The 27943-nt window shown below is 51.7% G+C and overlaps 2 protein-coding genes across 9 annotated transcripts; one reads left to right on the top strand and one right to left on the bottom strand.

Moving 5' to 3' along the window:
- Positions 1 to 30: 30 nt before the first annotated feature.
- On the top strand, positions 31 to 10362 carry CUNH17orf80 (chromosome unknown C17orf80 homolog). Of its 8 annotated transcripts, XM_023759060.1 has the most exons (7): positions 495 to 513; positions 736 to 849; positions 1227 to 1340; positions 1950 to 3473; positions 8710 to 8817; positions 9356 to 9460; positions 10215 to 10362. In XM_023759060.1, exons 4-7 carry the CDS (start codon positions 1976 to 1978, stop codon positions 10238 to 10240), a joined length of 1737 nt encoding a protein of 578 aa, XP_023614828.1. In that variant the 5' UTR covers positions 495 to 513; positions 736 to 849; positions 1227 to 1340; positions 1950 to 1975; the 3' UTR covers positions 10241 to 10362. The 8 variants fall into 8 exon arrangements, with proteins under 8 accessions (XP_014316495.1, XP_014316494.1, XP_023614828.1 ...); XM_014461009.2 differs by lacking the exons at positions 495 to 513; positions 1227 to 1340 and adding an exon at positions 31 to 127; XM_014461008.2 differs by lacking the exons at positions 495 to 513; positions 1227 to 1340 and adding an exon at positions 159 to 260.
- Positions 9467 to 22546, bottom strand: CPSF4L (cleavage and polyadenylation specific factor 4 like). The gene is made up of 7 exons (XM_023759063.1): positions 22441 to 22546; positions 21960 to 22014; positions 20690 to 20838; positions 17962 to 18057; positions 17016 to 17109; positions 14692 to 14737; positions 9467 to 10284 (listed from the first exon to the last, which is right to left on the bottom strand). The coding sequence occupies exons 1-7, from the start codon at positions 22541 to 22543 to the stop codon at positions 10171 to 10173; spliced, it is 657 nt and encodes a 218-aa protein (XP_023614831.1). The 5' UTR covers positions 22544 to 22546; the 3' UTR covers positions 9467 to 10170.
- Between the last annotated feature and the right edge of the window lie 5397 nt (positions 22547 to 27943).

The raw sequence follows: 27943 nt of genomic DNA, 5'->3' as shown, positions 1-27943 counted from the left end.
AGGTATCTGGAGCTTTCGCCTGTTCGCAGCCTAGCGGGGGGCAGTGTAAAAGTCGAGCCAGAGTTAAATGAAATTAACTTATGTCATCATAATAAGAAATAAGTATTTGAGTTTAGGTCCCTGTGAGGTAATGATTTTTTTAAAAATAGCTGAGAAGCATCAGGCAGTTATGTAGACGCGACCGGGCGTTGGGAAGCTGCTCGTGGGATTGTTTTGGGGGTCTTGTCGAGGGGGCTTCCAGGACTTTAAGGTCTTGGGAGGTGAGGACACTGGTCTAGGGGAGTCTCGACGGCGGGGTGCCTATGTCAGGGCGACTATCCTGAGCCGCGAGGGGTGTCGATCGGGTGGCGGGACAGATGGAGGGCTTTCCGGAGCCGCAGAATGAGCCCCCTTCGGCGTCCCAGCGGCTCCGGCGCCACGGGCCAGGGCTGCGGGGAGGCCGGCCTCGGACCTGGAAGCTGCCTGGCGGTCCCCGCCCACTCCGCTGGAAGCTGCCAGACAGCTTTCCGAACAGTAAGGGAGCCGGGAGGCGGGACGGGGAAGGAAAGGTCCGCTGGAGAGCGCAGGCGGTGAGGGCGAAGATTAGGGTAACCTTGAGATCGGCCCCATGCCCGGGAAGCGGGGGAAGTCTTAACTCCCTGCTTCCCGGAACACGGGAGGAGCACTGCCCCACTGATAACCCGGGTGTTTGCGTGCGGCTCAGCCGACCCGCTTCTCTGATGGTGTCTTGCACAGGCTGACCTGGAAACCTAATTTGATTCTGCTAAACTCGGGATCGGCGAGCGGGAAGCATGGGGATCCGGGAGAGACCACCGCAGAATTAGCACCCGCGTACGGAAAGCAGCTCGGGTAAGAAAGCAGTTGTAAACTCGCGGTAAGACGTTCCCGTCTGTGGATAAAGAGATTGTCCTAGCGACGTTAAGGGTGAGGGTGGAGTAAGGCGCAGGGACTGTCCGGCCTCACTTGTGTGTTTTTGTAAATAAACGGCCCGTAACTTTCATCGTCTGGTCAAAGGGGTTGCCTCCAACTGTAAGTCTGTCGACAGGAAACAGCTTTGCCTGACTTCACGTGGGATCTGGTGGGTTGGTTGCTTGGATGATGCACGCAATGGCCAAGGTTATACTTCCTTATTTTGTAAGCGGTTTCGGAAGCTCACGCTTTGACTCGGGTTAGAAGATATTCATACTTACAGCACTTGATAATGATACTTGTGTGTTTATCTGCAGAGGAAGTTTTCACTGAGCGAGTATCACATCCATGCTCAGTGCGAGGTTTTGAGAACACAGCTGTGCGCAGACTACACATGTCCTTGCCCCCTGGAACTTACTGATATGTTAAATGTTAGTAGAGCTTCGTTTCTCATGCTTAGACAATGGGAGTTATAATACTTTCTTAATGCACCTGTGGTTCTTCCATAGATTTCACTTTAGAAACCACTGCTATCATCAACCACCTTCAGATCCTGGCCTGAGTTTTTTATTCTTTACCATTATTTGCTTGAATGATGTGTTTAAGGGTTTTTGACAATTTTTTCTTTTTACTCATGTGATACCCAGTGGACTTGCTGCAACCTTCAGTAGCAAACCTTTTATTCTGACTGTTATTTGAACATCTTTTCCTCCCACTAACCGTTAATTCATTAGATGGAAGTCGGTCTTCCTTACCTCCTAGTCAGGGATGTGGATTTGATTGTCTTCTGCAAGGATTGCTTTCTAGAAGACTTCCTAATGTAAATTAAGTGGAACTGGGGATGTTTTTCTAAAAAGCAACCTGTGTCTTCTGTTTTCTACCTTCATAAGAAAAAGGATAGATCGAAACAAACTTTAAAAAATTATCTTTAACCTAGATAAATTATCTTTAACCAAATGAATTTAAAAGGTATGAAATAAATGAAATGTTGGCATTTACCAATTATGTGCTCCTCATAATCTCATATGTACCTTTTTCAGGTATAGGAGAGTGAGATTCCACCAGAATGGACGTGTGTCCTTACTGTAAGAAGCCCTTTAAACGATTAAAATCTCATTTGCCACATTGTAAGATGATAAAACTAACTATACCTGCCGATCAAAATGTTTGTCAGTCTGAGCAGGCTACACTCCCACATTCTAAGAAAAGGAAAAGTCCAATCAAAGACTTAACTAAAGCTAAAGAGAGAGAGTTGGGGACAAAGAGTGAGAAAAGAAATAGTAAGTTGATGAGGGACAAACCAGAACGGACTGCTGAGCCCCTTCCACTACCAGCTATTGGTTTGGAAAGAACAGGTGATACAAAGGCAAGTGATGATGACACCAAGAATCAAATTCAACTCTCCCTCACAATGGTAAAAAATCCTGAACCAAAGATTACTTTCAAGGAAGAAGCTAAGGCTCAGTTTTATGCGTTAAAGAACGCTACTCCTAAAAGGGAACTTGCAAAAGATTTGCCTCAATCAGGGGAGAGTAGAAGTTATCCTTCACAAACTAAAGCACCTTTACCTTTTGGCCCAATGGAACCTTCTTTGTCAAATCAAGATAGAAAATATTCTTCAGCCTTACCTAATGATGCACAAGCCACTTCTGCTAAGTTAAACTTGGACACAATTGATCCCTCAAAACAGAAGCTTCTAGTAAAATTACTAGATAGGCCGACTGGTGATTATCATAGTTCTCCCATGAAGCTCAATTATGGAGATAAAAGAGAAAGAACGTCGTATTCAAGTGATGCGAGAGATTCCAAGGCCAAGGACCACCTCTCAGAAATGTATATTGATGTTAGAGACTCTGAGAAGGAGAAAAAGAACACGGAATCACAAATTTTAGGTTTTCAAGTCAGCCCCTTAGGTAAAGTCCAAGTCCAGGACAACCCGGGAAAAGGACTTGACCTTGGAGTAGAGGCATGTGGGAGCAAAGGACACACAAAGGAAAGTGTATCTGTGACGGAAATGCAGGCATGCCCTTCCAGGAACGACAGCTCTGAGAACTTCAGTATGGATGCACCAGCCACAGAGAAGAAATCTCGAGGTGAAGGTCCCAGTTTAGATTTGTTCATGCCAAGGCAGACGATTTGCAATGAATTTCTTTCTATATCACAGCCACATAATCAAAGTCTTGCGTCTCTGGCTATAAAATTTCTGCAAGAAGAGAAAGCAGCAGCCTGCGATCCTAATCGAGTCCTTGATGGAAAGGCATTGATGGAAAGGGAGGGGCAAGCCTTTCTGGAACCCAGATCTGGCTGTGGGCCCCAAGCCTTACACCCTGAGTGCCCGCCGTCTTTACCTTCAACCCAGCATTGTACTTCTAAAACCCTCTTCACTGGGCAGATGGAAATTGCCAACCGGAAGACCCTTCATAGCTCCCTGGGGCTGGAGTGGTTTCCAGAGCTCTATCCCGGTTACCTTGGACTAGGCGTGTTGCCAGGGAAGCCTCAGTATTGGAATTCAATGTCCCAGAAGCCTCAGCTCATCAGTCCCCAGGGGGAAAGAGTGTCACAAGGTAAATATGCTCACTTTCCAGGGCCATCCCGCTCATACAAACTACTGTGTGCCTTTTGAAGTAATAAGATTCACAATACTAATATTTTCCCCCAGTTAGCTTATTTTTACCTGGGCATTTAAGTGCACTGGACTTAGGGTTGCTTTGAATATATTACTTCTTGCTCCAAGGGTAACAGTGGTTTATCCCTCTCCCTTCCCCTCCACCAATAGTTGAAAGCCAGGCTGGCTGGTGATGTGGATAGTTGAATTTCTACATTGGGAAGGGACATGGCCAGTAGAAGAAATTGGGTGGGTATTCAAGCCGAACAGACTCAAGCATAAAGACTTTAGAGTCCACCTAAGAAGAAGAAGAAGCACTGTTCAGATTCCAGTCACAAAATAGGTTCCAGGTTTATGGTTAAATGCAACACCTGGGAATCTAGAATAGCAAAGAAGGTACAAGCAGACACTATCTTTGGATTTGGAGGCAGGATGGGATTAAAACTGTTCAGGGAGGCACGCCAGTCCAGGCAGACACCGGGGAAGTGTGGAGGGTTGGGAGAAGAGTACCAGGAATAGAGGGTGTTGCAAAAAAGGTGTGGAAGTCCATGCCCTAGAAAAATTAGTCCACAGAGAATAGGACCCAAGAAAGTCTCATTTTCCTCATCAGGAGGCTTTGGGGTTTTTTCCCCCTTTTTTACGTTTTCTACAGGCAGAGTTAAATGTAGCTTCCATCTCTTTTTGGTATATTCTATAAATGACCACATATTCACTAAACGCCAATTTATCTGGTCTCAAAAGCATTTTCTGTTGTATTTTAAATTATCCCTTTCTAAAGATTTTAAAATGGAAGAACATTAGGTAAGGAGTGTTAGCTGAAGCTCCATTTTCTTCAACTGCCTCAGCAGTGACTGGTAATTTTCTACAAACAGTCTAACATCTAGGCTCTCTTCACAAAATTGTAGTCTCAAGCCCCTTCCCCATATTAAACGCGGGATGAATATTAAGATTTGTGTTGTTTGGTGGGTTTCAGAGTGCTTCCATCTATTTTCTTATTTTGGCCTCATCACTCTGAGAGGGGGGCAGTGATTTTATCTGTTTTGCACAGAGAGGATAAGTGATTTGTCCAAGGCTGTGCTGCCAGTAAATGGTAGAGTCTCCTGAGGCCCAGTTTACTCCTTCCCACTGAACCATGTTGTAGAGAACATGCCATCACTAGAAACATAGGTGTTCATTATATCTCTGTGCTTCTCTGGTTTTCAGTTGCATAAGCATACAGCCCAGAGCAAATCTCTCTAGCACGTAGGACTTGTTTCCTTCTGTTCTACCTTTGATAGCACTAAGGAGTTTCCTTGAAACATCCCCTTTTCACTTAAGAAGAGAAAGGGAAGAACCAGTGTTTGTCCAGTGGTGACCATTTCAGTCATTGTGCTAGGTTAGGTACAGTACATTATTATCTCACTGAATAACCTCATAAGAGCTCTGAAGTGATGTCACTGACCCGCCCTCTTCAGTAGGTGAAGAATCTGAGCCTCTGACATCTTCATATGGTAAATGGCAGTCAATTCAAATCCAGGTCCATCTCACTTGTACATCCATGTCTTTAAACTGCCTCAGGCTACTCTTTGGGGCACTTAGTGGTTGATGTCATGGCTGATAAAAGTTATTAGATGACACACTCACTTGAATGGGTCCCAAGAATACAGTAATAATACAGTAAGAGATACAGTAACACGTCATCAAATCACTAGGCTTGTGAGATTAAATATGGGGGAGAAATACAATCCTTCAACAATAAGTTCCTTCACAATGTGGTTAGGAACTGTTTTGTTCTCTCTTACTGGTGCCAGTCTATAATAAGTGATTAGTTTGATTTCTATCAGACAATGTGTGGCTATCCCAGGGCCTCTAGTTCTGTTATAAATTAAGAAACTAGAATTTAATTTCACAACTAATGTTCAGAGTTTAATGCTGCCACTGAAAGAGACCCTAGGATCTCAGGTCAAGACCTGATTCCTCAGTTGGCCAAGGACTTCAGCAAGGCCATCCAAATCTACAAGAAGTAAAAGGCAGTGTGGCTCCTCAACTTTGTTATTTTACCAGACACTGGCTACCTCCAGTGACTGCAAGTTAAAATTGAACTTTCATGGAATCTTTGCAGCAGTGTGAACTATATTCCCTTGCTCAGGCAAGACCTTTGGTAGACCATTTGGCCTTGATCTCAGGAAGCCAACTCATTTCTTTGCTACAGGCGGGGCCAGTGAGCTAACAATTACTGAGTTTACTCTATGTCAGCTATAATGCCTGCATGTCTACCAGTCCTGGGAGACTGGTCTTAACCCCTTTTATAGACAAGGAAACTGAGATCCAGAGAGGAAATAACTTGCCCAACATCACGTTTCGGTTGATGGTCTTTGCCAAGCTTTTCCAGGCAGTGTTTCTTCTGTTGGACATTGGGCTTCGAAATGGTGTCAGATCCACTTTCCTGCATAGGGAAACCTGTACCAGCAGTTAGTCCTTCCACACAGGATACCTGAGTGAACCCAGGTAAAATGATTCCACCGGAGGAAAAGGTACCCAGGGCCTTGAGAGGCATAAAAGACTACCTTGTCATTTTGATGGCACAGGTGGAACCTAAAGCTCTCAGACCTGATGGAAAATGGGTATATTTTGGTGGCCGAGGCTAGGAGGTCCCAACGCAGACCGGTAGTTCTGAGGATGCCACAGAGTCTTAGTAAGTCAGGAGTAAGAATTTGGCTTATGAATTCAACAACAGGAGCCATCTTTTGAGGTTCAGGAAGGGTTTTCATGGATTTACTACAAAAATTAGTTTTTCTGGCCTTGAAGAAAATAGAATTTGTAAGTTCAAGGTTTCAATCTCAAAGAGATTTAGCAAGTGTAAGTGCCGGAGTGTCCTCAGCAAAAGGAACTGGTTCCCATTGTCCAAAGGAAAGCTTTCAGAGTCCCTGTGGCCTTGGGCACACTTGGCCGAGCCTTTGCAGAATTCAAGGTACTTAAGGATCCCTAGGCATCATCCCCAGAGACTGGGTCTGCAGTCAAGGTCTAGAAATCATATTTCCAGACATTTCCTAAGTGGTGAAGAGCAGCCAAGTTAGAGAACTGCTGACGTAGGAAATGGCATGAGAACAGGTGCTCCGGCCCAACAGGGGAATAGTCTCGAACCGATGATGCGGGAAGGGGAGGGTAGTTTGAAAAAAACATAGTTCATATAACTACCAAAAGCAAAGCTTGGCTGATGGGGGCACCAGAGGTAAAGTGAGGAAACCTGATAGGATCATGGGTTTTTAAAGGCAAGTAACAGCTAAATAGAGGCTCTTCTCTAATCTTCAAACAGCATTTCCATCAATAGGGTATCCATGCGAGATGTCTGAAATGGGGCACATGTGGGGAAGGACTCAGAACCTGGGCAAGAATATGAAAAGATGCTTTTTACCTATACCTGTTTATAGCCAGGATTAGGTCCCCTGTTAGCCAGAGGAAGAACTGTGGGTTCTGAGCTGACCTCTCCTGGGCTCGGTATCCCAGCTCAGGGCCTGAGCTGATGTCCTGCACGGAAGTCTGGCAGCCTGCGAGGAAGTCAGTAGGCTCAGCTGGATGGAGAAAGAACAGAGTAGAGGAGCCACCCTTACCTGCTCAGGAAGTTGTACAATTGCAATTTCATGAAGTTGCTTCACCTCACCTTTTCAAATTTTTTCCGAGATGAACGGGTTATGCCCTGCTTTGTTTTTTTGTTTTTTGTTTTTTTAAAGACCCTAGTCTTCACCTTACAAGAGAGTTATCTTCTGTGTCATTTCTTGGACGCTATAGCACTGTTCTTTTCATTGTTACTTAATATAAATTGACTAGTGGCCCGTGCACGAATTTGTGCACATTGAAAGGAAATTAATTGGAAGAAATATTTTAATATCGCTATTCACCCTTTCTCTATAATAGAAGTATCAACCAAATTCACGATCGACAATGACAGATGGAAACACACGTGTGCAATTGGCACCAGCAAGAGCTTTATATGTATCGCGCATGCGCGAGTCAACTTAGCCTTTTATATATAGAATAAACTTGCTTAATTAGTCCTGCTTTCTGATTTAGCTAAACTTTTTCCAGCCCAGTGAAGCACCCCAACTTCTCTTTCAGGTTAATTGTCAGCAACACAGCAGTAAATATCAACACAAAGCAGATTATTATTGTAGATCACGCAGGGAGAACAAAGGGTAAAATATTTAACTGCAGCAGTGTTTGACTATATTCTGCGCAGTGAGAAAACCTGAAGTCATTTTCAAGGTCCATTTCTTCTTTTCAGTCGGGTCAAGTTTCTAAGCTTTCTAAATCTCCATTTTCCTAATGAAAAGAAATAAGATTCCACCGAGTCTCCTATCTATCTACTCCAGCACTTCTGTGAGGATCAAATGAGATGAGACACGGGAAAACGCTTCACAGACATTTGGTTACAGTGTAAAGTGTTTCCATCTGCCTATAAAGTCATGTCCCTGGGCTGAAGAAACTGCAAGGAGGCTAGTTGCTAGGGAGAGGAAGCTGGGCGTTACTATGTGATGTCATTACGCGGATGGTCGGACACTCAGCATATTAGCCTTTTATATATATGGATGACCATTTAGGTAGTTTTACATCCACATCAACTTTTACCACGCCTGCTAAATTGGTCATAAATATTTGCTTAAATTGTCCTTTATCCTGATGAACCAAACCAAGACCAGAGAACCAACGATAGAAGAGATTTCCTGTCTGCCATTAAACAGAGAAAAACAGGAACAGGAAAAATGTAAATGCATAGCATAAACCCTCCTTGCAGGTTCTCCTTTAGTTAGCCGTGCATTGAACATAAATAAACGTTTGCTGTCAGCAGTAGTGATGGGCTGCTGGAACAGACCTGTTGACTGCAGATACAGTGACAAGTAGCTGTAGTTAATCTGAGTGTAGACAGTCATGCTTTTTGCTCAGATGTTTTAGCAGATGATAGAAAATAAGAGCAATTTATTTCATTCAGCACATACACATAGGTCATCTGGGCAGAATATGCATCAGATCAGAAGGGAGCCTTCTTCTGACCTGCGAGGGGCTGCTGTGACTTGGAGCACTTAGCGTGGCTGCAGCCCCTTGCACCTCTTTAGGATATGCTTTTCCGGAGGCCTAGCCCGGGAACCCTGGGTACTGAGTGTTGGGGAAGAGGGTGAATTCAGATGAACTATCACTGTGACTTCTGTTTGGGACCGCAGTTCCTTTGTTGGAAAGAAGTTCGACTGCCCTGTGGAGTTGGGAACCCCCGGCCAGGCTTACCACCTCCAACGTCTCTCTAATGCGGCTCTTGGGAGCTGTACACAAAGGTGAGGCGCAGTCATCACTTGTTGGGTTCTGTTGCTGGTTCCAAGCTTTGGGAGAATTTTTTTACTTTAGCCGTGACTGTTACGTAACGCACGGCTAAACAAAAGAGAAATGTGCTGTCTTCCTGCTCCTCTGTTTGCTTTCAGTCTGGAGTCTGACGTCATCAAAAGCACCAAAGTTAATAAAGTAGTAGCTGCCATTTCTTGAACAGCTTTCGGTTTTTAATGCCTACCCCGCCTCTCTGCCACCTACACCATGTCTCCCTTGCCCACATTGTCCCAAAACCAGGAGGACTCTAAACCTAGGTTAACCAATCAGAGGTATTAGTCTCCTCCTCAGTAAGGATTTTAACCAAAATCCCAGAAGCCAGAGTAACAATTGTTTAAAACTGAGGTCTTCTAGACTTTAGCCTTTTCATCTGTTTACGTACATAACCAGTGCTACGTAAATTCTTTGAGTCACGGTTCCACCGCCCCAGCTAACGGAGAGCTCGCAGGTCAGCCTCAGTCACAGGTCCGGCATCCGTTTCTTTCTCAACAGGCTGGATCAAGTGCAGCACCACCGTGAAGAGTGGAGTCGGTGGCGTCACGATGCTCTTCACTGGATACTTCATTCTTTGTTGTAGCTGGAGTTTCAAGCAGCTGAGTAAGCCTTTCTATATTTTTAGCCTCGATTACAGGTCACATCCCGTTACAGGGACCTCCCAGGGATCCTCCGACTGCTTTTTATAGCGTTACAGCTTGGCTCTGTCTGAGTGCCCTGGTGGATGAGCTAGTGCCTGAGGCGCTGGGGTTCTTTCTATTAAAAGGTTTGGGTTACAGTGGCCTTTGTGACTAGATTTACATAATTGCTTCTGTGCTCGGTTAAGGTTGTTATGGAGATCTGTTTGCCCCTGGAAGATGGGGCTCTTCTCAGGGGTGCCTTTTTATTTCCTACCTAAGAACTTTTTTTTAGGATTAAAACCAGCTTTCTGCCCCAAAAGAGGGGAGAAACAGGATACAGCTGTCAGTCACCAGCTTGTAGCTGTCACAGGCACTTCCCGCTGGGTCGGCACTTCCTCTTGTGCCAAATGCTTAGTTCATTTCTCTTTCAGTTCAAGATGACTTTTGCTCATTTTTTAATGTATTATTTTATAAAAACATATGTTTATAGTTAAAAGTTTAAAAAAACATGGAAAGATATTAAAAGAGCCCAGTATTTTTCCCACAATTTTTTAAAAAAAGAGGCCCAACACTTTCAGATGAAAACTTTCGGTGGAAAAGTACAAGGTACCCATTAACATGAATAGCCAATAGAATTCCCAAACATCTCAGTTTAACAGCATGATCTGTAGAGAGGAGAGATAAAGAGTCGATTCAAGTGGCCTCCCAGATCCTTACATTTATCTGTTTATCCAAAGAGCTTGGCTGGCGGAAGCAACGTTGACCCGAGCACCACGGAGAGTGCACTGGAGAGGACTCTGGAGACGACTGCAGGCACGGTTCACAAGTTCAAGTTGTGTCGGGGCATAAGAGGGAGAGAAAGAATAAATTATTGAATGGAAAGCAGTCATTAGGAGTATGTTTTTTTTACATGTGGACAGATCTGGTTCTGTCTGGGTATTTCTTTGGCTTGCTCTCAAAAGTCACTGAAAGTTACCGGGAAAAATCAGTATGTTTGTTCATAAAGGCTGATGTTATTCAAGGAGACGTGATGATGACAAAGTTTATCGTTAAATTTTTAATGATTTCCCAATCTTCTGTGAAGACTAATATCTCCATCTTAAGTCTCTCTGCCTAAAATTCTGTACACTTTGACATATTACTGCTATTCATCTACACTAGATACTGAGCTACATATATACTGATATAGAATAACTAGTGGCCCAATGCACGAATTCGTGCACATTGAAAGGAAATTAATTGGAAGAAATATTTTAATATCGCTATTCACGTTTTCTCTATAATAGAAGTGTTGACCAAATTCACGATCAATGCAATTGGCGCCAGCGAGAGCTTTATATGTATTGCTCATGCGTGAGTCAACTTAGCCTTTTATACGTATAAAATAAACTTGCTTAATTAGTCCTGCTTTGTGATATCTACCTACTCCAGGACTTCTGTGAGGATCAAATGAGATGAGGCACGGGAAAACGCTTCACAGACATTTGGTTAAAGTGTGAAATGTTTCCACCTGCCTATAAAGCAAGTTGTATTTCTGGGCTGAAGAAACTGCAAGGAGGCTAATCATCACTAGGGAGAGGAAGCTGGGCGTTGCTATGTGACATCATTACCCGGATGGTTGGACACTTAGCATATTAGCCTTTTATATGTACAGTAGGTCCTTGGGTTACATCGGAGATTCATTCCTATGGCGTGATGTAACACAATTTTCGCCATAAGTCGGAACCCACCTACATAAGCACCTATGTCATTCACATGGAGCACATACACAGCAGTAATGAAGTGAAACAGTAAAAAAATTTTAAAAGAAATCAGATAATGATTCCTGACTTGTACTTGTGGTAAATAAATAATAAAAAACATAAAGCACATATGTACATACGTCAAAATGACAGAACTTTTTTTTTTATCAATAAATGGGAGATAGCGACATAACCACCAAACGACATACATCGAGTTTGACGTAACCCGAGGACTGCCTATATAGATAGCTGCATTGGCAGAAAATCTGCATACATTGGCCCTTCCCCTCGGGAATGGTTTGGCCCTCAGATCTGGGCAGGTTTGAGAAACAAAAGCAGAGTAGGGTGGGTGCAGAGTTGCTGGCCGGCCTGTGAAAGGTTCTTGACGTATTTGTAAAGCTGCTGCAAATAGTGCACTAAGAAGAATGTTGACTCACCTCTTGTACATCTTAAGTGACTACAGCAGTGAGCAAATGGTTTCAGTTTATCCTCTCGTCCTGGAAACATGAATCCTGCCCTATCCCTGTTCAAGAACATTCCTTTCACTCTGTTAGGGTTGTTTGGGGCTGATGGGTTTTCCGTGACTCTTCCCCCATCAAAATATTCAGTTTTCTAATTGTATGACTTCTGTTTTGGTCCCTAGAGAGTAACTTGGATACTTACAGATAGAAAAATGTGTCTATAAATATCCAAAACAGATAACTTTCTTCAGCCCCTTTTCTAGCACAGGGGGTGATTATATATCACATATAGATATGCCTGTACCTAAAAAGTATGTTTATGTGTGTGTGTGTGTGTTACCACTTCTGTATATATATGAAAGGCTAGTATGCAAAGTGTCCCCTTGGGAGTTCCACTGGGAGACTGGGAGTTCAATTGCTTGCTATGATGTGTGCTGACCACCACTGGGAGACCGGGAGTTCAATTGCTTGCTATGATGTGTGCTGACCACCAGGGGGCAGCACAGAACATGGGAACCTGATCGCTGGCCAGGCCTAGGGACCCTGCCCGTGCGTGCACGAATTTCGTGCACCGAGTCTCTAGTCCGGGCCTCTAGAGTGTGTGTGTGTGTGTGTGTGTGTGTGTATGACCCCTGGTCTGCCATTTCTTCCTGAATTATGAATTTTCCTACTTACTCTCCATACCTGCTTCCACCCTATGCTGCTGCTCCTCTGATTATTTGCCTCTTCCAGACCCTCACCTGTGTCCTTGGACAAGTTACCTCCTTCTTGGAGCCTCCTTGGTCTAAACCAGCGGTTCTCAACCTGTGGGTCGCGACCCCTTTGGCGGTTGAACGACCCTTTCACAGGGGTCGCCTAAGACCATCCTGCATATCAGATATTTCCATTACAATTCATAACAGTAGCAACATGACAGTTATGAAGTAGCAACGAAAATAATTTTATGGTTGGGTCACAACATGAGGAACTGTATTTAAAGGGCCAGAAGGTTGAGAACCACTGGTCTAGAGATTTGGTGAGATTAGAAGTCTGGCACCTGTTAATTCCAGCAAGGTTGGACAGTAGGAGTTAAAACAGCAGCTCTTCTAAAGCCTCTGCTGGTGTGTTCTGTTCGGATTCTAAACTTGAACCAAGCAAGAGAGAGCCCACCATAACCCACACAAAAGTGCAGCTGCCATTGGGTGCTCGCCCTGTGAGAGCCAAGTGCTGTGTGGGCTCCTTGGTGCTGCTCCCCCTTTCTCCACTCCCGTGAGGCAGGTGCTGTTGTGCTCATTTTCCGAATGAGACTTGGGGAGGGTAAGGTGCCTACATAACTGTGTGGTACTTGTCACAGAGCAGCCCCGGAGGAGCTGGCAATTGGGCCTCCCAGACCCGTCTCCCAGGGCCAGCATTCTCTCAGGCTGCCTCACCCTTTCGCTCCCGCTCTGGCAGGTAGGGAGCTGTCTCCACTGCCAAGGGCAGGCCTAGTTCTGCCGAACGCTCTATATTGTACTCCCTCTGTCCCATAATAATAGTAGCAAGTGAATATTTAAACGGGAATTATTGGCGAATGCAGCTGTAAGTTATGTTGTAGCGCAAAATTGCGAAGCCTTCAAAATCAATGTTTCATGACATCTGTCATTTGTTTTGACGCATCTTTCAATTTTTAGGTTAATCTAATTATTACGAATTATAACTTTTTCTAATTTCATCTGCTGATCGAAATCAACTGTTTTATTTCAGTTGAATATCAACCCATTGTAAAAGTAAGATGAAAAAAAGTGAGTTTTCAAGCAAAGATTGAGTTACGATTGTCCAGTTCTTGATGCATCAAAAGAAAAAGGAAAAGTTGCAGAAAGGTGCAATTACGTTAGCTGCAAAACAATTTAAGTGCAACAGAATGACCATATCAAGAATTTGGAAACGTGCTTCCGAAAATAATTGTCAAGGAGAATCTTAGGCTAATGTTGATTCTTTGAAAAAACAAAACTGTGGGCGTAAATGCAAAGATTATGGAGAAAAACTTGAAAAACTTAGACATATTCCTCTTAGCAGAAGAGGCACCATATTAGCCTTTGATAATATTTCTCCCCAAATACTGGCTAATACGTTTCTGTCACTTCAACAAGTTATGCTGGAAGCAATGAAGAACGATGGCTCCAATAATTTTAAGCTCACACATATAGGGAAAGCAAAGCTTCGCAGCCAAGGGCTCCTACCTACAAGTTTAACATGCAGTAACGAAATTATTGAAAAATCCAGAAACTAACTGAACACTCAAAATAAAAATTAGGAGTACTATTTTTAATTTATTGTGTAATCTAGTTTTTTGATAATAAATGTTGCGTTCTATATTTTCTTCTGCTACTATTATGGGACAAATTACATTCATCAACTGCTATTATTATGGGACAGAGGGAGTAGCTCTTTCCTCCGTTTCCCCAAAAGGCACAGCTTAGTGCCCCCATTCCTCCCAGCAGATTCAGTGCCTTAGTGTCGGCATCTACAGCCTTAAACTTTAGTTCCATGTCACCTCCTGCCTCCCTGTACAGGGGTAAGCCTTGTTCGTATATCTACCTCTCGGTACTTCCCCGCACAGGCAGGCACGAAGATAGCCTTAGACGTGAGCCACGCAGGGACGCAGCTGCGTGCTAAGGAGCCCTGCTCGCGTGAATTGCCAGTTGGTAGCAGCAGTGGAGGCTCGTGCACAGGACCTGCCCGCGCAGCCCCGACTGCTGCAGGCGTCCAGAGCAGAGCAGTGATGGCTCCCGGGTACTTGAGCTTCTGCTCTTGCACACCTGTTTCCTGCCACAGTCACTGCTTCCGGTCCTGTGGCACCTTCGGTAGCCCATTCACTGGCAGGATGGGCGGAAGTAAACCAACCTGAGCAGGCCCCTCTGTGCCGCACCGTTCAGGCCACAGCGGGCTCTCGGGACGTTGGGAACAGAAGCCCACAGAATGGGCATGGGGTCCTTGCTGGCAGGCCCCATGCTCCCCAGACAGCCCAGGGGCTGCATTCGGAGAGCTCTCACCTGTTCAGTCTGTGCATTTGATGGCAGAGTGGCCCATTTTTTCACACTGAAAGAGAAAAGGTTAGTGGCATTGGTTTTTGTCAATTCAGACCCCGAAAGAAAAACCCTAAGTTGTCCAGGGAACCAGAGGAGAAAGCTGGCTCCGCAGAACCTGGTGGCTTCTGCTCATCAGTGAGGCCCCAAACAGGCCTGGAGATTCAGGCCAGGCATCACTACCCCGGAGAGCAGGGCTGTGGACGCTCAGGCCAGGAAGTCGGATGTGGGAGGAGGGCGAGGGTCTGCCCTTACCTCTCACCCTGACGGGACTGACTGGCAGAACAGAGAGGTCAGAGTTCAGGACAGTTAGAGGCATCGCATGAAGGTGTGAGGAAGCATGATGTCCTGATAAACCAGAGAACAGCAAAACAGAAACCCAGGTGTGGCCTGTCCTCCCTGCCCACTCTGCCCCCCAAATCCTACGGACACTGTACACAAATAACTCCAGAGGACTCGTAGGCAGCAAAATAAGACATGGAAACTTACTAGCCTTTTTAAAAAATATATATTGTATTGATTTTTATAGAGAAGAAGGGAGAGGAATCCAGAGTTAGAAACATTGATGAGAAACTGATCAGCTGGCTTCTGCACGCCCCCTACTGGGGATTGAGCCTGCAACCAAGGTACATGCCCTTGGCCGGAATCGAACCCGGGACCCTTCAATCCACAGGCCGACATTCTATCCACTGAGACAAACCAGTCCGGGCTTTACTAGCCTTTTAAAGAAATATGTCTGGCAGCAAGAATAAGATTAGGCAGTTGTCACGCCCCTGTCATACATTTGGGGTACCATTGTCCCCCTCCCTTCACTCCCACTCCCAAGCCCTGGTGCGGCTTTCTTATCTGGCAGGAGAGGACTCACACATTGTGCAGCTAATCACCCCGCCCTCCAGCCCTGGACAGAAAACAACCTGAAACCCCCGCCCCCTCCCCCGCATCCTGCTGAAGGGCCCTGCTCCTGCGCCCGGGCCCCCAGGCAGTAGGAAAGCAGCTGCTCCTGAGGCGCCATCGGAACGGGGAGAAGCAGGCACCCCATCGGGAAAGGGGGCTTTCGAGGTGGCCGGATAGAAGCAGGGGGGGCTGAGCCCCAGGGCCAGGTGAGCTGCAGATACAGGGGACGCGGGAGAGTACGGTACAAAGAGCTCCTGCAGACATTCCTCTGTGCAGACGCAGCCCCTTCTCACCGAGGGTGCGGCCCCTGCCAGGCCTTCAGGCAGAAGCCAGGCTTTGAAATGCCTTTATTTACCATTCTCACTGCTGAAAACACAACATTTGACCAAAGTTAGAAATGGGCCTATGAATTCCCCACCTTCTAGGGGAGATGCTACTCAGAACCAGCAGGGGGCGCCCTCCTCCCGCCCATTGCCATCCCAGCCTGGCCAGCCAGTGAACAGGAGCTCAGCAGCCATCATTCCTCGGTCCAGGCTGCCCGAAAACCAGGAAGGGGAGGGGGAGCAGGCTTGGCCCGCGGGCCGTGGTGTACCGACCCTCCTGGAGGCCGTCAACCGCACCTGGCGTCCACAGGAAGTGCTGTTCCCCCAGGGACCCCACGCCACCAGGGCCTGAAGCACAGTGCCTGGCCCCTGCTCTTTAACACCACGCCCCTGTGAGGAGCGAAGGGGAAGGGGGAGGGGAGGCCTCGGGGCTGAGAGCTGACCAGTCCCACCTGAAGCAGAGGTTACAGAGCTGGAGGGGCCTGGGAGGAACCGCCACACGTATGTGCCACCCATGCAAAGGCGTGTGCCTTCCCCAGGACGGGGAGACGGCAGATGGTGTGAGTGAGGGCAGTGGGGACAGGCAGTGCTGGGGACTCCAGGTCCCCGGGCACAGTGAGTAACTGGCGTGAGACACGGCCCTTCCTGCCCGCACTCACCTCGGGGCGTTGAGTTGAATAAAGGGACCATCTTGGGGCTGAGGAAGCAGAGAGAGACGTTACAGCCGGGCCGCTCACCATCGCCTGCTCTAACGTGAGGACCCAGGAAGGAGCCCAGACCCTCCCGGGGACGGAGGGAGGGCTGCAGAGAGTTCGGGCCCTCCCAACATCATTCCTACCCTTGTTTCGAGAACAGTCTGTGAAGAGCCACATGCCCGTCCCCGGCATGAACATACATGAACAGCCCGGGGCAGGGTTCCGTGTGGCCGAGGGAGGGGTGGGTGTCCAGGGAGCAGTGCAAGGAAAACCCTGGGCAGGTGCTGCCGGGCACTTCATCCCCCGCCTGGGTCAGGAGCTACGGAGGGACCCAGATCGGAAGCCAGAGAGCGGGCCCAGCACTGGGGATCACACTCACTGTGCGTACTGGCACTCGGGTCCCAGCGGGCAGAAGCCAACTAAGTAGTTCGTGCACATGACCCTCTTGACGTGGCGGTATTTGCACAGGGGACCTGCCAGGCAGAGAGAAACGGCCGGAAGCATCTGTGTTAGCAAAGGAGGAACACAGGCCAGGGATGGTCACAGCCGTCCACGCCACGGGTGTACAACTGCCTGCCCTGTCCGTACCGCCCTGAGCAACTGCTCCTAGGCCCGTGACAGATGGGAAGGGAAGCCCGGAAGGTGTAGGGTTGGAAGTGTCCCCAACACGCTGTCTTGAAGATGCAGACGGTCATTTGCCATCTCGTATTCCTTTAGCCATGGGAGGCGCAGCTGAGGCAAGGCTCACCCCACATCTCACTAACCCGCCATCGGCGCCCCTTCTCTGCAACCCCCCCCCCCAAAGCAACCCTGCCCAGAACTCAGCAACATACCTGAAGGCACAGGATGCTCAGCAGGGACCCTGCTGTGGTCCCTGTCCCCTCAGTGGCTGACTGTAATGGGGCAGGTGGAACGTGCTTAAGTGACAGGATACCCTCAGGTGGGTGAACTGTGTGCCCTACAGGCCCGGCCCTATGCCAAGGGCTCCCCGTGGGGTCCCCCATGGGAGCAGCCCGGCGACCCTAGAATGGAGCCGTCTCCTGTTTCCACAAGCGAGGAAGCAAGCAGTTCAAGGTTGTGCAGCCGACACACCCCGAAGCCATTGGGATTGCACCCACACCTGCTCCAAGAAGCCCGCCAGCCCACACCAGCCCACGTGTCACAGGGTGACAGGGTTCTCCTGGGAGCGAGCTGAGAACCATGGAAAGGACGTCTGCTGGGATTCCAACCCAGGGGTGGACCTCACCCCAACATGCCACCTCCCTGCCGGGAGACCGCCCACCTGGCCCCCCACACCCCCTCTGCTCCCTCTGTCGGGGCCTCACCTTCTTTGCAGAAACCCTGGTCGTACGAAGGACAGGCCTGGGCCTCGGAAGCTGTCTTCATGTGAAGAAAGTAGCATTCCTTGTTGCTGCACTCACCTGAAAACCCCAGCGATCTCTAGACAAGCGGGCTCGTGGTCACGGTTACCTCTGCCCCCCTCCCCCCACACACACAACATTGACCTTGCCCCTCGAATAGAAGCCCCTCGCCTTCCCTCTGGTCGTCAGCAGCTTTGAAGACAGGGAGGTGTTTCTAATCCTCCCTGCACTCTACCAAGGGCGGACCCCAACAGCATTTGCTAAGCAGGGTTTGGGGTGGTTGCACACACTTGGAGCGGTTGGGTGGGGCAGGCCCGGTACCCAGGAGTGGGGACAGGACTGAAGGCAGACGCCATCGGGGAGGCAGGAACGCGAGGCAAGGTGGGACCCGGGGCTGGCAGCTAAAGACCCAAGACGCCATAAACCTCGAGGGAGACAAGCACCCCCCGTGTGGCCCAAGGGCCCTGTTTTTCTTCCGAAAGGGAGAAAAACACCCTCAGATGTGGGGTCAGGGCTCTTGGCGGGTAAATTACCAAAGAGAGACGCCCCGTCCTTAGAGTTTATCCGAGGGAGAGAGACTGTGGGAGAGACACACCCCCCCTCCCACCCCGGCTCCCGGGAGTTTGCACACATTACTCGAGAGTTACTGGTAAGGACTCTCTTAGATGTCTCTTAGCGACCCAGGGGCTCTGAAGGCGCCACGGGGCAGGGAAGGGGGGATTCAGCCCATCTCCTGCCTCACTCAAGTCAAGAACTGAGGTTTCCCACCTCATCCTCCTTAAAAGCCTACAACTCTGTGCCTTTCGGCGCCAAAAGGTGCTCCGAGGTGCCTATGCCATTGGTTTTCAAACTGCTCATAGAGACCTGTTTCGTACACTGGGCTTCTGCAGAGCAAGGGCTCACCTGAAGGAGAACCCCACTGGCCCCTAAGAGGCCTGAGCCTCTGTTCTTGCCCAGCCCTCTCCTTTCACAAACGGAGATGCCAGTGACCAGACAGGGCAGGTGGGATGTCCATTTTCACAGGCTCCTCACATCGTAAGGGGGTTCGCTGTCTCATCGCCAGCGTGCATCTGACTCTGGGCTGGGCCTTCTAAGACATCCAAGGGACACCTGCCGCGTCCCCCCCCCCCCCCCCGCCTCAACCCCCTGCAGGGGCTGGTGAACACCGGATAGATGGAGACAGCCGGAAGTCACCCTATGCACTGGGGTTGCCTTTCTGCCCTGGATGCACAACGCTGCATTCCTCTCATGGCCAGCAGGTGGCGCCCGCACCTCACCCTCCAGAGACACCCGGGTGCCTTTTTGATGGGCACAGCCAGGAACAGGGTCAAAAGACCACAGATTTCCTCACCCCTCCCCACTCCTACACGCCCCAAGAATCTCTTTAAAAACAAAACGACTTACTTCCAACAAGAATGATAATTACTTTGGCATGCGGTTAGAAAGAGATATTCATTCATTTACTCCAAGAGCAAAAACATACATTACGTAGTATTGCAATCACGGGTTTACACGCGCAGAAGGGGACCTGGTCCTATTCCTGCATCCACGTCCAGCACAGCACCCCCCAATGAAAGCCAGGGTTACTGAAGGAGTCAATAGTGGTGCTTCAAAAGGAAAGAGGTTTACGCGGTGACCGAGGGGAGCCAGGCCCCAGATCAACTTTGTCCTGGAGGCACACGTGCGGGCAGCCCTCGTCAACTGCCACAGCTCTCAGCTCCGAGGACCAGGCAGGAAACGGATTGGGCCTGGGAGGAGCTCTCACCAGGACCTCCCCACCTGCCCCCAATGCTGGCTCAGTTTCACAGCCACAGCCACCGCCACCGCCACCGTCAGAGGCACCCCCGGAGGCTGTCCCAGCTCTCCCTCCTCCAGGTCACTCTTTTCAGATCACACTTTCAACACCACTGGACTAGACCATCCTTAAGGCCCCTGTTCTGGAAAGCACGGAGCTGTGGAATTCTAGGGAGAAGGAAATATTCACAGAGTCCACGCCTACACGAGGCAGGAAGCGGTGTGGGTCCTGCCCCGCAGCCCCTTGGATGACAACAGGAGGACCTGAGGCCCAGACCTGACCACACAAGATCATTTCAGGGGCTCCACTTCTGAGCCCCAGGGCTGTTTGTTTCCAGTTACCTTTTATTGCCAACGAGTGATGCTAGCTTTCCGTTTATGGACAAATATACAGTTTTCTTCTAAAGTGCGAGTTTAAAATAGCGAAGCAGTTGGGAAATTATACGCTGGTGCAGGTCAAAGGACAAGTGCTTGGTAGGAGTGGCGAGCATGGGAACGGGGCCCCCACATGCCTGCTGCTGGGGAACCACTGGCCTGTCCCCCCTCCCAAACCCCGGACCGAGAGATGGCCCGTTCGAGGCCGTTTCCGGACAGGGAGTCTGGGTGTGACTTAACCAGGGCGGCGGAGGGAAACGGCTCAGCCTTTGATCCGGCCACACCCGCTCCTTCCCTTGGGTGGGCAGTGTGTGCCCAGCCTGGCAGGGCCAGATAACCCAGGACCAGAGTTCAGTTCCACTTTCTCGAGGGCGTCGGTCGGAGAGGCAGGCGGCTGAGGCTCAGGCAGGCCTGACCTGCCCCCTGAGACACGCGAGGCCTCCTTTGGGGTCCCTCCCGAGCACCCCATCCCGCAGCCGCCGCCGCCATCGCCAGGGAACGGGCAGGAGCCAGGGGGCCTCACCGAACTTGGAGAAGAAGTAGCACTCAGGCATCCTGGAGAGGTCGTACTGGTGCAGGAACCGGCACTGGTCGCCCTTCTTGCACAGCCCGCGGAGCCAGTGCTTGCACACCACCGTCTTCTCGCCGTGGTCGTGCCGGAACGGGCACAGCCTCCCTGGGGACCAGAGCGCCCAGCTGGGAGCCCCCGCCACCCCCAGCTGCGGCCCTCTCACCCCTGGGCTCAGACCCAGCTGCCCGCTCTAATCCCCTCCCCTGGACCCTGGCGGTGGCTAGGACTGGGGGCCAGAGGCAACAGGGGGGACCTGCTATGGTCCGAAGAGATGGCTGTGCCCACGGCCACACCTTTGCCCGGACTTTCCTCTCTGCCTGGTGTGGTGCCCGTCAAACCCCAGGAAGCCCCCAGCTGTTGGGTCACCCCCTCTCCTCCAGGCTCACAGGGGGGCTCCCACCAGAGAGCAGAGGCATGGTCCCCAGGCCTGCCCCCTGCCCCCCACAGCACAGTCCCTATCACATAGTACGTGCTCATTAAGGGCCTATTGGGTTCATGTGTTAAAAAAAAAAATTATGCCTCCTGATTCCAGAGGCCTAAGGATCAGAAGGAAGCGGGAATGTGAGATTTAACTCTATCATCACCAGCACGCTGTTCCATCAGCAGGAAGGACACCCCAGGCCCCACATTTCTAAGGGGCCTGGTCTCCCGAATCTGGAACAGCTGGGCGGCCCCACACGGGTTCAGAGGACAAGCGTGGTCAGGCCCATGCAGGAGGCAACCAATCAATGTGTCTGTCATATCTGTTTCTCTCTCTCTCTCTCTCTCTCTCTCTCTCCCTCTCTCTCTCCCTCTCTCTCTCTCTCTCCCCTCCCCCTTTCTCTCTCCCTTCCATTCTCAAAAAAAAAAAAAGTCGCCCTAACCGGTTTGGCTCAGTGGATAGAGCATCGGCCTGCAGACTGAAGGGTCCCAGGTTCGATTCCGGTCAAGGGCATGTACCTTGGTTGCGGGCACATCCCCAGTAGGGCGTGTGTAGGAGGCAGCTGATCAATGTTTCTCTCTCATCCCTGTTTCTAACTTTCTATCCCTCTCCCTTCCTCTCTGTAAAAAAATCAATAAAATATATTTTTTTAAAAAGTCAATGGTAAAAATAACATCGGGTGAGGATTAAAAACAAAAAAATTCTACCCCATCCCGACTTCCCCTCCCCAGGTGCAAATTCAACACCCTCTTCAAGGCTACGCTGAGCCCAGAGTGGCCTGGACGCGGCCCACCTGCCGACCCACCTTTCTCACAGAGCCCCTTAGCGTAGAAGTTGCACACAGCTGAGCTCGACTCTAGAAGGGGGGAAGGAAACAGAGGCGGCAGCTTCCCCAGAGGGCCCTTCCTCTGTCAGCAACCTCCCCAAAGGCCCCAACCCCCACCCCGAGTCCTGCCTTTGGATGCTGGCCCCTAGAACCAGCCTCCAAACCTCAACACCTGAGTCCCCCCCCGAGTCTGCAACGGAGGGGCCTGAGGCCAGCCTGGGAGCTGGGGAGCCAGCCCTATTTTCCGGGGAACCCCACGCAGGATGTAGGAGGGGAGGCCCGAGCCCCTGGGAAGAGAGGGGCCGAGCTGGGAATCCCAGGCTGTGGGCCCCAGCTCAGCCCCCTGGTGAGCAGCAGAGCAAGGAGCCGCCCAGCAGATGCTGAGCAGAGAGGCCTGCGGAGCAGCGGGGAGGAGGAGGGAGAGGGGGAGGGACGGCTGGCGCCCTCCTCACTCACTGTCCATGCCCTGGAAAGGCAGGGGTTCAATGCCCTTTTGCATCTCTACGTCCTTCTCCAAGGTGAAGGTGAACCGCTCCAGCCCCGCAATGACCTCTTCCATCTTCCATCTCCTGCTGGGGCTGCTAGCAACTGCCCGAGCCCCTGCAGGTGGACCCTATAAAGCTCTGGAGCCCTTAAAGGGCCAGGGTCTGATCCGGGGCCAGGTGGCTGCCAGGCTACCCGCAGGCCCAGCTGTGCAGGAGCGGGGCCCAGCTGTGTCCCCCTCCCGCCCCCATGCAGGTGCAGCCGCCCCAGGGACCTCACCCCACACTGAGTGAGCTGGGGGAGGGATAGCAGAGCCCCACCCGCTCATCTCTGCTTGTTCCCAAACCCACACACAGCATATGCACCGACCTTCCCAAACCTGCGCTCATACTTTCAACATGAAGACACGGCCCAGGTTGGCCAGAGGAGCTGCGCGAACCAACCACAGCCAGGCTGTTCGGATTGGCAGGCGCTGGGGAGCCAGAGGGTGTGGGGGCGGGGCGGGGGCGCAGAGGGACGGGGGGGAGGGCCCTGCCTCCCCCTGCCTCCCCTCGGGCCCCAGCCAACCCCTCCCTCCGGGACTCCTGACACCCCTTTTCTGGCCTGAGTGACAGGCCCCAGTGAGCTCTTCCTGGGAGAGCGGGAAGCGCCGCTGAAACTCGGAGGAATCGGAAAAAGTTGGATGAATGGCGCTTTGTTCGCCTCGCGGCCTCGCGCACGACCGCACGCTGGGCTGGGGGCGGGGCCCATCCAGGCTCCACTGGCCTCCCCGCCAGCACTCGGCGGGGCCACCCCAGCGCCTCCCCGCCCCTGAGAAAGCGCTTTGTACCCGAAATCTCTATGCAAATGTTGTTTTATTATTATTACTACCCCCCTCCCCTGCCCCCTGGCCTGGGGACATCTGAACTTGCTTTCAAAGGAGCTTTGTGGGGCTCTAACTGGGACAGGCCTCCCCCGGCCCCTCCCCCGGCGCAGGCCCCCTCATTGGCTTCCCTCTAACTGGAGCTGGTGTTTGAGTCAATGGGAGCCCAGGCCCACAGAACCCAAATGCCCTCCTTCGCCGCAGGCAGAGGGGCAGCCCCTGCAGGCCCGCAGCTGGGCCAACAAGAAGGAGCCTGCTGGCTCCTGGCTCCCGGGCCTGTGCTCCTGGTTTGTTGTTCTTTGGAACTCCGATCCGAAAGGAAAACAGCTGGAGAGGTACACCCGAGGCCAGGGGGCAGGAGGGGCAGAGAGGGGAGCCAGAGTTTCCGGAAGCGTGGGCCTCCCTCCAGTCACATTCCCAGGATGGCCGGCAGAGGGCAGAGCTGGGGGCCGCGGGTGGGGGTCCCTGGAGAGATGCCCTATTTGTGTGCCCTGATTAGTCCAAGAAGATGCTCATCGGTCAACACAGGCTCCCCTAAGGCCCGCACCCACCTGGCAGGCAGGCAGGCAGGGGAGGAAACGGAGACCCAGCAAAGCCAAGGGCACGTGGTTGGGGGGTGGCAATAATGGAATTCAAATCACATCTCTTTTTAAAAATATATATTCTTATTGATTTCAGAGAGGAAGGGAGAGGGGGAGAGAGAAATAGAAGCATCAATGATGAGAGAATCACTGATGGGCTGCCTCCTGCACGGCCCCTCACTAGGATCGAGCCCACAGCCTGGGCATGTGCCCCCGACCGGGAATTGAACTGTGACCTCCTGGTTCATAGGTTGATGCTCAACCACCGAGCCACGCCAGCCGGGCAAAATCCACGTCTCTTGATGATTTCCTTCTATGAACACCCGAGGAGCCTCTCTCTATACCAGGGACCGGGGACCCCCAAACAAAGGACTGTGTCCCTGCCCCTCGGGGGCCATCCAGTCAAGGGGGGGCACACTCAGCAGCACAGTTATACATGGGGGTGGTGACAATGGGAGAGAACATTCCAGAAGAGGGGCCCGCTCTACCAGGCACTGGGCCATGCAGCAACACGCAGGCTGAGGGGACCGTCGAGGGATTAGAGAAAGGCCGTGATTAGAGAAAGGGGACGAGACTGGAGAAGTGAGCAGGACGGGGGCCGGGAGAGCCTTGGAGGACTCGGTTTTTATCAAGAAGGAAGCCGGTGGAGGGACTGGAAAAAGCTGGGAGAGCAGCACTCAGCCCCTGGGGAAGATCTGTGGGCAGAGGCAGGGGCAGCGGGTACTGAGGGGGTGATAGCTAGTCATCCAGCCCTGACGAGGTAGCCGGAGGTCCTCCCAGCCTGCTGGCCAGAGCGTTCACCGTGAGGGCTGAGGGGGACTCTCCGTAGCATCCTCCCTCCTCTGGTTAAGGTCTCGCCTCCGCCCGACCCCTGTCCCCGCTCTGTGCCTGGCCAGGTGTGGGGAGGAAGCCTCACGATGGATGCCCTCCTCCCGAGGTGCATCCTAAGAATGACAGTGCCTGACATTCCTGGGTTTTGCTTCTGCAAAATGAATGCCTTCTGTCGTGGGTTGAATTGTTCTCACCACCGCCCCACCCCCACCCCAAAAGAGAGAGAGTCCAATCCCCATCCCGGTCTGAACGTGACCTTATTTGGCAGTTGGGTCTTTGCAGATGTAGGTAAGGATCTCCAGGTGAGATCACCCTGGAATTAAGGCGAGTTCTAGACAGAGGACAAGAGGGAGAGGTGACACACCCAGCAGAGGCCGAGAGAAGAAGCCCACGGTTCCAGGAGGAGACAGGTCAGCTGCTGACCGTGGGAGGCCAAGGAAGGCCGGCCAGCGCGGAAGCCAGGAGGGCGGCCTGGGCCTGCCCACACCCTGATCCCGGACCTCGGGCCTGCAGAACTGTGAGACAATCAATGCCTGTGGTTTTGAGCCACCACCGTTGTGGGCAGCCCCGGGAAACGAATTCGTCTTCACTTAGACTCAGTTCCAGAAGACCTGGCCCCTTTTACAGATCAGCAAATAGAGACACAGAGAAGCTGGGTGACTGCCAAGGTCCCTCAGCTGATTAGTGTCCACTGGGAGCCTGACCTGTTCTCCCACCCGGCAGGCCTTCTGTCTGGTTCAGACCGGCCCGGGCGGGGGGGGGGGGGCTGTACCCCCTTCCACCCATTTACTAGTATATGACCACCTCAGGCTCCCAGGTGAGCTGGCGCCCACTGTCTGGCAATGCCCTGGAGGAGGGCTCCGGGGCGTCCCCTCTGGACCCTCACAATCTGCTCTTCTGTGCCCGGAGCTCATCCCAGCCCGGTGTCTGCGCTGATTAATGACCTGGTGGCTGCCGAGTGCAGGTGTGGATCGCTATGCACACGGAGGTGTCAGTTTTAATCACCATCATCATGAGCCTCGCATCCACCTCCAGCTGCAGGTTTCCTGAGTCATCACCGGCCCCCTTCCCTTCATACACGAGCTGCTCTGGAAAGCAGGGGTGCGGGAGCCCTAGAATCCTCTGGCCGCCGGGAACTGGCAGAGGCCACTGTGCCCAACCTCCCGGCCTCGATCAACCCCGGCCAGTGCTCTGCTCGGCAGAATGTGGCCACACCCTCCTTTCCAGTCTCTGTGCATCCGCCTCACTCCCCACTCGGGCACCCTGAAAAGGTGGCATCGGCCAGGCCCGGTTCAAATCCTGTTGCTAAGTGGCTGTAGGACACCAGGGAGCAGTCCTTCTTCCCAGGAGGGCCGTGCTGTGAGGCACCCGGGACGGGGGGTGGCCTGTGCTCAAGGCCCCAGGTGTCCTGCCCCAGGTCCCTGACGCCTCCCCTCCTTCAAGGTGGTTGTTCCCAAGGAGCTGTGGACAGGGGTTCCAGGCTGTTGGGATGCTATTGAGGGGGCCTGGCAGCTGGGGACCATGGTGTTGGGAGGGGGTGGGGGGCAGGAGGAGCCCCAGTGGCCCACAGCTGCTGCCGCTCAGCCCCAGGAGCAATGAGCCGGTGTGCCCTGCCCTCTCCATTGCTCTCGGTGCCCCAGAGGGAGAGGGAGAAAGAGGGAAAAAAAATCTGAAGATTCCAATATGCTACCCTCCTGGCTTTGAAGATGGAGGGTGGGGCCATGAGCCAAGGAAAGCGAGTGGCCTCTAAGAGCTGGAGGGGCAAGGGCACGAACTCTGCCCTGGAACCGGGAGGGCAGACCCGCTGGCACCGCGATCTGGCTCCCTGAGAGCCATTCCGGCCTTCTGACCCCCAGGACCGGGAGATAAGAAATGCCTGCTGTTCGAAGCTAGTAACTTTGTAGCAACAATAGGAAACTAAGACAGAGCAGGAAGTAACCATTCGATGGGCAGTTGCACCACACAGTGTGGGAGATGGAGGTGTGTGCAGAGCTGCCACCAGACCACTCCGCTCCCTCCCGCCCGGCCTGGGTGTCAAGGAAAGGTCTCTGGGAGGACGGAGTGGAGTGAGACAGAGCTGCGGACAGGCGGAGCGCTGCCACGGCGGTGGGGGACCCTGGTCCCAGCAGAAGCAGCCGGGTCCGGGGGGGGGGGAGGGGGGAGGCCCCTCCTAGTTCTCGGGCAAGTCCGCTGCTGAGAGAGGCGCATGGGGCTGGGAGCTGGCTAGGGCAGGGCCTTGAACCCGAGGCCTTGGGAGTCACTGAAGGAGCCAGCCTTTCAGCTTTGGGTCTGATTTGCATTTTAGAAAGAGCTGTCTAGCCGGCTGGTGTGGCTCAGTGGTTGAGCATTGACCTATGAACTAGGAGGTCACAGGTCGATTCCGGGTCAGGGCACATGCCTGGGTTGTGGCTTGATCCCCAATAGGGGGCGTGCAAGAGGCAGCCGATGAATGATTCTCTCTCATCATCGATGTTTCTATCTCTCTCTCCCTCTCCCTTCCTCTCTGAAATCAATAGAAAACACAACAAAAAACAGCCCTCTGGCTGCAAACCTGGAGCCACACTCCATGGAAGGGCCAGAGAAGGGACTCCAGCAGCGAACAAAAGTGCCCGAATCCTCAAGTGGCTGAAAAACAGCCGCAGGAAAGAGGATCCCACTCTATTCCCCAAGGCCCTGAAGGAGTCTGTGCTGGTAAAATAGAAAAATGTGGAAGGTCCAGATAAGCCACAATCATTAGCAAAGCTCTCATGTCCGTCCCTAGGTCTGGAGGGACGGGCTGTGTCCCTCCTGGAGCGGTGGACCCTGGAGGAGAGGGAGGAGGGTTGCTATGGAACAGGGACCCGCCCCCTGGCCAGGGGACAGTCACGGATGAATTCTTCCAGCCTCAGCCTGGGCGCTCACTTTGATGGATCGAAGGCCGAGGTCACACGGTTGATCTGCCTTTAGGTCAATTGAGTCTGCAGGAAAAGTTCATTCCATCACCGCAGACTGCCCTCCAGCCTGTTATCGCTAAATGATGCTGGGGTCACCAGGCGGAGGGAGCGCAGACGGAACAACCCTCCAGGCCTTGGCGGTCCACAGGGAGTCAGTCGATCACAGGGAGTCAGTCGATCGGGGCCCATTTTGTGTTCCAAGCCCAGGGGCTGTGGCGGGCAAGCAGAGGGCAGCCCCTCCCGGGCCCCAGCCTGGATGAGCCACCCCC

This window comes from Myotis lucifugus, unplaced genomic scaffold (assembly GCF_000147115.1).
Source record: "Myotis lucifugus unplaced genomic scaffold, Myoluc2.0 scaffold_146, whole genome shotgun sequence".
NCBI lineage: Eukaryota > Metazoa > Chordata > Mammalia > Chiroptera > Vespertilionidae > Myotis > Myotis lucifugus.
Note: the sequence above shows the minus strand (reverse complement) of the source record. Positions and strands in the feature narration are given on the sequence as shown.

Excerpts from the sequence above, each read along its gene's own strand:
- CUNH17orf80 (XM_014461009.2), top strand. The coding sequence starts at position 1,976 with ATGGACGTGTGTCCTTACTGTAAGAAGCCCTTTAAACGATTAAAATCT. Across the intron at positions 3,474-8,709 it reads GGGGGAAAGAGTGTCACAAG|TTCCTTTGTTGGAAAGAAGT; the intron begins GTAAATATGCTC and ends TTGGGACCGCAG. Across the intron at positions 8,818-9,355 it reads CTTGGGAGCTGTACACAAAG|GCTGGATCAAGTGCAGCACC; the intron begins GTGAGGCGCAGT and ends CTTTCTCAACAG.
- CPSF4L (XM_023759063.1), bottom strand. The coding sequence starts at position 22,543 with ATGGAAGAGGTCATTGCGGGGCTGGAGCGGTTCACCTTCACCTTGGAG. Across the intron at positions 20,839-21,959 it reads GGGCTCTGTGAGAAAGGTGG|GCTGTGCCCGTTCCGGCACG; the intron begins GTCGGCAGGTGG and ends GTCCCCAGGGAG. Across the intron at positions 14,738-17,015 it reads CCCGAGTGCCAGTACGCACA|TGTGAAAAAATGGGCCACTC; the intron begins GTGAGTGTGATC and ends TTTCTCTTTCAG.